The sequence below is a fragment of the Mytilus edulis genome, chromosome 3 (assembly GCF_963676685.1).
Source record: "Mytilus edulis chromosome 3, xbMytEdul2.2, whole genome shotgun sequence".
Taxonomy (NCBI): Eukaryota; Metazoa; Mollusca; class Bivalvia; order Mytilida; family Mytilidae; genus Mytilus; species Mytilus edulis.
The window spans coordinates 78,711,693-78,720,798 of NC_092346.1; the positions used below are offsets into that span (position 1 = coordinate 78,711,693).

The 9,106-nt window shown below is 34.8% G+C and overlaps 3 protein-coding genes across 3 annotated transcripts in view; all 3 read left to right on the forward strand.

Annotated features, from left to right (window-relative positions):
- The window catches only part of LOC139517536 (arylacetamide deacetylase-like), a 572,982-nt gene that overhangs the window by 435,030 nt on the left and 128,846 nt on the right, over positions 1-9,106 (forward strand). The gene's annotated exons all lie outside the window — the stretch shown is intronic.
- On the forward strand, positions 27-4,252 carry LOC139517524 (uncharacterized). The gene is made up of 2 exons (XM_071308692.1): positions 27-1,748; positions 4,123-4,252. Exon 1 carries the CDS (start codon positions 152-154, stop codon positions 1,733-1,735), a length of 1,584 nt encoding a protein of 527 aa, XP_071164793.1. The 5' UTR covers positions 27-151; the 3' UTR covers positions 1,736-1,748; positions 4,123-4,252.
- On the forward strand, positions 2,666-4,624 carry LOC139515442 (uncharacterized). Its single transcript, XM_071305011.1, has one exon. The coding sequence runs from the start codon at positions 2,666-2,668 to the stop codon at positions 4,622-4,624; it is 1,959 nt and encodes a 652-aa protein (XP_071161112.1).

Consider the following 9,106-nt stretch of genomic DNA (forward strand, 5'->3'; position numbering starts at 1 on the left):
CGCATGCGTGATTCCCCAGTCTTCTTCTTCGGCGAAAAGTGTTCACACGCTTTATTTTTTCCTCACGGAAATGTAACTTTTTTGATTTATATATCGTGTATTTTCATAGTTTAATTTTAAGTTTTTGAGATAGACGCTTTTCATTGTCAACATGGCAGAAGCTTTCATTACGGCCATTATTTCGGCAAGTGAAGAAGCAAATTCTCCTAAAGCTACTCCGTCTCGCTCTGATAATAAAAACGAGAAATCGTCAGGTAAACAGACCGGAAGTCGTAAAAAGACGACAAGTAAGTCTCGTAAAGCTAGCAGCACGTGTGCTAAAGAAGTATCAGAGGAACCGGAGACAATGTCAACAACAGGTTTGTCTGTAAACATAGAAAATGAATTGAGGGCAGAAATTTCTAGTGTCAAAGAGACTGTTAATTCGGTGAATTCTCGAATGGACATTTTTCTACCTCTTTTCGAGAAGTTCGTTTCTCAAACTGTCACTTCAGGTGGACAAATAGAAACGGACAGAGAAATTGCCACTTCAGGTGGGCAGAACATTTCTCAGGACTCGAGGGACATTGCCACGTCAGGTGGGCAAAATTCTCTCAGACATGCTAGTGTTGCAAATCATGATAATGACATTGATGATGCAATTTCCCTTCAACCAGATAGAGACGAAAGAAGGGGTCTTGATTTAGATTTAGATTCTGACAATGAATCCCAACATTCTTCTGTGAAAAACAGTACACACAACCGTTTTCAGAGATATTCGGTAGTTGATAAGGACTCTCTTGATACTGAAAATGTCAGTAGAGATATCCTTGGTGACATTTTTGGTGAAGATGCCAAAACTAAACCAGACAAATCTGAAGCTGGTATTGTTCTGGATCAAAGTCAGATTAATATTTTGAATCAATCATGGCACTGTGATAATCCTTTATTATTGTCAACTTATAAAGAGGAATATAGGGCTAGTTTTCCAGTGAGTGATAAATCAGCTGATATTCTTAACTTACCAAAACTAGATGACATTACTCAAACTTTACTGTGTAAACGACATGGTCCTAATGCTGGTAAAGCTCATAATAAACTTTTTTCTAAACCCGAGAAAATTTTTGAAAATATGGCTTTCAAAGGTCAGTCAGCAGCTAGAATGGGTTTGATTATAACGGCATACATGCAACAAGCCTTGGGTTCATTAATGGAAAAACTCAATGATTCTGAACCAAATATTGATTTACTTGTACAAATGGTCAAAGACATTTTTGCCATGTCAGTGAAATCTATGGATCAAACAGCTAGAACAGGTGCATTTCATCATCTGATCCGTAGGAAAGCTACTTTGTTAGATACAGGTCTAGAGGACATAACTGAGCTTAATGATAAGTTTTTATCTCTTAAATTGTCAAGTGATGGTGTTCTTGGGAAAGATTTTGAAGAGAAACTGAAAAATCGTTCAGAGACAAACAAACAAATCAAAGATTTACTACCAGAGTTAACTCGTAAATCAGCTACCTCAACTTCAAGTTTTAAGAGGAAGAGTGCTATCATTCATACTAGCCAAGACACTAATGGTCCTAAAGTAGCTAAAAATGACTTTTCCAATTTTCGTATTCCTAAGGTAGCAGCTAAACCTAGTGAAAACAAAGGTGGATTTAAACCTAATTTCAGACGCTTTGGTTCTGGTAGAAAAGAGGCTGATGGTGAAAAGAAAGGTTCTTTTCGTGGCAATGGTAGATCTAAATGACTACAAAAAGCAGGTAAATATTTTATGTCAGAATCCAGAGATACCTGTAGGAGGTCGTTTAAAACTTTTTTGGCAAAATTGGGCAAAAATAACAAACGACAGTTGGGTTTTAAAAATAATAAAAGAGGGTTACAAATTGGAATTTTCGGGGAAAATCCCACAAACAGGAATAAAGAAAACAAATGTTCCTGCGAAAGATTTACCTATTCTGTTAACAGAAATAGATCAACTTTTTGGAAAAAACGCTATAGAAAATGTACCTGTAAAAGAAAAAAACTACGGTTTTTACAGTACGTTTTTTCTAGTACCAAAAAAGACAGGCGATTTGAGACCTGTCATAAATTTAAAACCTCTGAACAAGTGTCTCCAGAAAAAACACTTCAAAATGGATTCTCTAAACAGTGTCTTAAACTTAGTACAAAAAGGAGATTGGGCAATTTCTCTAGATCTGAAAGATGCTTATTTTCACATACCAATTCACGAAACACACAAAAAGTATCTAAGATTTTGTGTCAACAATCAGTGTTACCAATTTCGGGTGCTGTGCTTCGGTCCAACATCAGCACCACGAATTTTCACAAAAGTGTGTTCTGTAGTGGCAGCTCATTTACGAGCCCAAAATATTCGTCTAGCAACTTATCTAGACGATTGGTTTTTGCTAAATCAGACCAAAAAAATGCTGATTTCAGATCGAGAGAAAACGCTAAAACTCCTAACAAATTTAGGATTTGTAGTAAATCTAGAAAAGTCAAGCCTAATTCCAACACAATCAATAACATACATAGGAGCACTGTTTTCTCTAAAAGAGGGAATGGTTCGTCCTACATCAGAAAGGGTGTCAAAACTCCTTTCTGCAGTAGAACTTATCTTAAACAAGCAAAATCAAGCAACAGCAAGAGATTTTCTACAATTATTAGGTATTATGGCTTCATGCATAGAATTAATTCCAAATGCAAGACTCTTTATGAGACCAATTCAGTTACACCTCCTTTATCATTGGAAACCAGTTTGTCAAAATCTAGGAATAAAAATTCCTTTTTCAAAACATCTAAAAGGTCACCTCAGATGGTGGTTAAAAATAGAAAATTTGGTCATAGGCAGATCAATAACACCTTGGGAAACGTCAATAACAGTAACAACAGACGCATCAAATTCAGGGTACGGAGGTCACATCAACAACAGTCTCATAGTTCAGGGTACATGGTCAGTAGAAGAAAAACTTCTCCACATAAATTCTTTAGAAATGGAGGCAGTTTTTCTAACTGTAAAACATTTTCTCCCAAATTTGATAAACAAAAATGTTCTTATTCGGTCAGACAATTCAACCGTTGTTCGTTACATAAACAAACAAGGAGGCACTCGTTCTCCTCAGCTGTGTATGAGAACTTGGAAACTTTGGCAATTAGCGCTAGAAAATCAAATTTTTCTGAAAGCTGCACACATTGCAGGAAAAAAGAACATTCTAGCAGACCATTTAAGCAGGGTAAAAATTCAACCAACGGAATGGTCATTAAACAAAGAGATAACACATGCAATGTTTCAGATTTGGGAGACACCTCACATAGATCTTTTCGCCTCTGCGAAAAATCGACAAACACAGATCTATTGCTCCTGGAACCCAGACCCTCAGGCTTATGCAATAGATGCTCTAACAATTCCTTGGAACAACATGTATGCATATGCTTACCCTCCAATTTGTCTAATACCAAAAATACTTCAACACATGACAAAGTACAATTGTCAGTTAATTCTAATAGCCCCACATTGGCCGCGCAGACATTGGTACACAAATCTTCTGAAGTACATAATAGATTATCCAAGGAGCCTGCCAGTCAGGGAGGATCTATTACACCAGCCAAAAACAAACATATTTCATCCAAATCCAGCAGTATTCAATCTGACTGCATGGTTTTTATCGACAAACAGTTTAAAGAGAAAGGTTTTTCTAAAGAAACTAGAAAATTACTCAGAGCCTCATGGCGCTCTGGGACTCAAAAAGATTACTCTGTCAAATTTCGAAAATTCAATAGCTGGTGTAGTAGACGGGAAATTGATCCCTATAGTGCCTCTTTGACGGAGGCGGCTGAGTTTTTGACATATTTATTCTCAGAAGGTCTTCAGTATAGAACCATAGCTGGTTATAGATCTATGTTATCCTCATTCCTAGCTCCAATTGGGAAAATTCCAGTAGGACAACATCCTTATATAACTCGTCTTATAAAGGGTGTTTTTAACTCGAGACCTCCAAAAGTAGTGCTTTTACCTGAATGGGACTTACCCTTAGTTTTAAAAAAATTAAAACAAGCACCTTTTGAACCAATGAAACATGCTCATTTGAAGTTTATTTCTTGGAAAACTGCATTTTTAATTGCAATTACTTCTTTCAGGAGATGCAGTGACTTACAATCTTTGTGTATTGGAGAAGAGTCGATTGTTGTGCAGAAGAAAGGAGTGACTTTTGTTCGTCATGGACTATCAAAACAGGATAGACCAAAACATTTTGGCAGCAAGATTTTTATTCCGTCTTATCAATCAGATAAATTATTAGATCCGAAGCGTTCTATTTATTATTATTTGAAGAAAACTGCACCTTTTAGAAACTCTGACAGTGAGTTTGAGAACAAGTTGTTTTTATCTTTTATTGAACCGCATAAACCGGTTACATCACAGACTATTTCGTCTTGGATTGTTAATGCAATTAAATGTGCTTACAATGAAAAAGACAAAAAATTTCGTGCTCATTCTACAAGAGCCTTGGGCCCATCTTGGGCACTTTTTAACGGCGCATCTGTGAAGTCTATTATGGACACAGCAGACTGGACAAAGGAATCAACCTTTACTCGTTTTTATTTACGTCACATAGATGTTGAAGTTTTAAATTCTGTGTAAATAAGAATTTTGTATATATATGGAAGAAAATTCTGAAAAAAGAAAAAAAAAAAAAGGAGAAAAATTTATAGAAAATGGAAGAAAAAATTTTAACTGTATAGTGTTGTGTTATTTATATCTGAACTGATGTGAAGAAAATACAGTATACAAAGTACAGAAAGATTCTTCAGCTGTGGATAGCTTAGAAATCTCCTAATGTAATTTCCAATTACGTAAGTATTATGAATTAATATAAAATTGGGAAATTTGTTCTCAAATTTTAATTTTATGATAGAATAATACTTACGTAATTGGCTCCCACCCACCTCCCCTTTTGAATCTTTTTTGGTGAACACTTTTCGCCGAGAGAGACTGGGGAATCACGCATGCGTGGTGGGAGTCGATATACCTGAGCGCTTTATTGATATTTTAAAGCGCGATCGGCGGTGTGAATACTAATTAGGGGGAGATAATCCTAATGTAATTTCCAATTACGTAAGTATTATTCTATCATAAAATTAAAATTTGAGAACAAATTTCCCAATTTTCAACAGTTGACTGTACTTCCTTATTTTGTCTAGTAGACTGTGTATTGACCCTACATGCCTAAATAAACCTAGCTGGGAACAAAGATACAATTATGTATCTTGCATCACGTTACAACCCCAAAACAGCAAATGAAGAAAGCTTTGAAGAACTATGGCTTAGTCTAGAAAGGGTAAGTGCAACAAAAAATGCCCTCATAGTAGTTAGTGGTGACTTTCAGCCTTCCAGGTTGGAACTGTTTATTAAAACTCCTCTAAAACCAGACTGTACTAACAACAAAAAAACCACTACAAATTTGGTTACATCATATACGACAATGGCCTTGTACAACTGGCAGAGGAACCAACAAGAGATCCCAATACATAGGACTTAGTGATCAGAAACAATCTGTCACGCTTCACTAGTACCAAAGTAATACCTGGGGTGTCATACCATGATATTGTCTTCAGTGAAATAGACACCAAGCCTATGTCAAGAAAAACAAATCCAAGAATATACCCTTTTTATAGGAAAGCAAAAACCAAGAATATACCCCTTCTATAGGAAAGCAAAAAGAAAATGAATGAAACTCATCAGAGGGTCAAGTAATAATTACGTTGCAAATGAGAGTAAAGCGGAGGAACTTGGGTTACTGTTCAAATCCAGGCTTAACCAGAGTGTAACTTATCATATCCCGCATAAAACTGCAAAACAGAAAGATAGCCTCCCTTGGCTCACTCCGAATATATGCAAGTTAATACATTGTCGAGACAGATTGTTAAAAAAAACAAAAAAGTTTCAACTCATCAGTGAAGCTTGAGGTAAAAAGGATGACATATATACCATTAGTGATTGTCAATTCATCATTAAATTAAAAAAAAATCCAACTAAATTTAATAAAAGATATTTTTGAGGTTGAATGCATTCTGAAACTTGAACCCTTACAAAAACAACTATAACAAAGAAATTAGTTGTAATGGATACAAAATGCGTCATCAATAAGCAAAAATTTAAACATTTTATCATAAAGAAAAATTATCAATCTGTTATCAAGACCAGAAGATCGCCCTCACAAAATATAACCAGGTGCTCCGCAGGGTGCAGCTTTATACGACCACAGAGGTCTAACCCTGAACAGTTGGGCAAGTATGGACACAACATTCAAGCTTGATACAGCTCTGAATTTGGATTGTGATCAAATTCTTGACATAATATGAGTTTCTGACACAAAATAAATGTCAAGATCTTACAAATCTATTATGCAATATTGTGCAATTAAAGATTTCTTCTTCAAACTTTTCAAAAATTTGGTATTTAAGAAATTTGGGGAAAAAATTGAAAACTACTACCACCTCCCTTTTTTATAAGTCCAAAACCCGATATTTCTTTAAACATTATTTACAAGTAGTGTAAGGGAGGTAATTCCGAACATACCAAAAATTGTATGTTAACTGTTTTTGAATTACCTCCCTTCAATTCTTTTAAATTGTTTAAATTGTTCATTGACCAGAAAAACCTAGTTTCCCTCCTTTTTTTGCCCCTAATTCCAAAACTTTTTGAGCCATAACCCCTCAAAGTCATTACTAACCTTCCCTTCATGGTATGGAAACTTGTAGTATAATTTCAGAGAGATTCATACACTTAAAAACAAGTTGTTGTTTGAAAACTACAAAAATGTTAATTTTGGGCCCCCTTTTTGGCCCCTAATTCCCAAACTATTGGGATCATAACCCCCAAAATCAATCCCAACCTTCATTTAGTGGTATCAAAGCTTCTGGTAAAAATTTATAGAGATCCATTCACTAAATCTAAAGTTATTGTCCAGAAACTAAATGTGTCTTTGGACGACTCAGACGACATGATACCATTATACGATGCAATTTTGTTTGCGGCCATATAAAAGCCCCAACAAAAAGTGAGTCAATCTGCCTACACAGGAACAGACAATGTCAATGTTTAGCTTTAATCACTGCTTCATTTAAAAGTGGAATTACATTAACCTCAACACCATTGATTGTCAGTGAAACCAAATGAAAAAGGGAGTCAAACAAGAATATTCATACTTAGAAATAATCAGGACAAGACAAAGAGTAAACTAAAGCATCATCATCGTTGGAATATTACCAAGAATGAAATTGATGCTGGAAAATAGAACCATAACTTTACTCCTTAAGGGCATACGATACAGTTACAGGGGAGGTAATGACGTTGCTAACGTAAAATGTTTTTTTCTCGACGTCAAACTGTGACATATCGGGAAAAGATGCTTTTTTCGACTGATTTTTATCATTCAAACTGATTTAATTTGAAAACGAGTGCATGGACCCCTATTTTTTAAAACGACATTTTGTTTCATTTTCCAGGGAGATTATGTGGACCAAGTTTTACAAAACTGTAAATAGTGCAATTTTTTTAATTTTAATAAATATACAAAAAATGACGTTTTTTTCTCAATTCATGACCATTTCATAAATATGAGTTATTTCTGAGTAAAAAATGCATAAATTTTTAGAATACTTTTAAAATACGGAAATTACAAATTATTTAACAAAAAACAATTTGTATTTATCTTTTGAAACAAAAAAGTTACGGCTTTCATTCGAAAGCAAAAATACGGCCACAAATCCGAATTTTGAGCAAATATACAAAAGTTCGACCTCATTTAACTCAAAAAGTAGCACATGGAGGTATATTTTTTATAACATATTTGCTTTAATCAGGCAAAAAATAGCCTATATGGAAATTTTCATCAAACTGTAAATACAGGATCAAAACTGTATCGTATGCCCTTAATATGAGCAAAATAACCATCTTGCAGGGCCGTAACTAGCCTTTTGTAATAGTGAGGCAAATATATTCGGCGAGCGTAGCGAGGAAAATTTTTTGTCGATGGGTAATGGAGGGGGGGGGGCGCTCAATGCCCCCAAAAGCTTGAGAAAAATAACGCAAAATAGTGCATTCTGAGCGTTTGCGGGACTCTTTCTTACATAGAAACGCAAATAATTTTTAGCTGTTTTTTCGACAATATTCTGGTCTCGAAGCAAAATCATAGATTCATTGTTATTTAAGACTTTAAGGTTTTAGGGAAAACATTAAAAGATCGATATGTAGGATACAGCAAAAATCGTAATTCTCATAATCATTAATACTGATCTGTCTGTCTGTTCTTGTCTTGTGATTTTTTTAATGACTAGATTTAAATATAGTGACAGTGCAGTAATATACTTTAAGTACTAGTCCTGCTGAAATCGAGACTAGGGACCATATTGATTTTGTTTTACGGTATTTGTGATTCTTTCATTATTGAAGACACCCCCCCCCCCCTTCCCAGTAACTAGCAAGATGAAGATCAGGAATAAATAAAAACTTTGACCATTGGTCATTTGTATTTTTGTCTATACATTGACATTGTGTGCGATTAGCTCCCGTGCACGTGCACATGTACTTCATATTCCTTTATTTTCTGTTAAAGGGTCTGGACACAACTTAATGCAAAGGAGTAGGTTCAGTAAGAGCCCTTTTTGGCCCCAAAATATAGCAGTTTTAGAAAATCGTGAAAATGTAATCTTTCACCTATATTTTGGAAAGTAAAATGCTTCTGCTGCATAAATATGAGCTGTTTTTGACAATACAATGCACAAATATCGCGTTCTAGCATCATTTAGTCATGCTAAATTACTGAAATCTTCAAAATTTTAGCATTTTGGTTAATTTTTAGACGATTTTCGTCTAAAATGAAAGTGGCCGCATTTGTGTTCATTCATAATATTGAAATGTAAGTTGTATTTAATAATAATACAAAACATATATAAAGGTTGAGGATGAACACGGATGCGGCCACTTTCATTTTTGACAAAAACTATCTGAAAAGTGACTTTTTTTTGCATATTTGATAGATTTTTCATATTTAAGCTTGAATCAGAGCGTTTTTAATGACTAAATCAGTTAAAATCTTTCGCATAAACAAATCGAATCAAT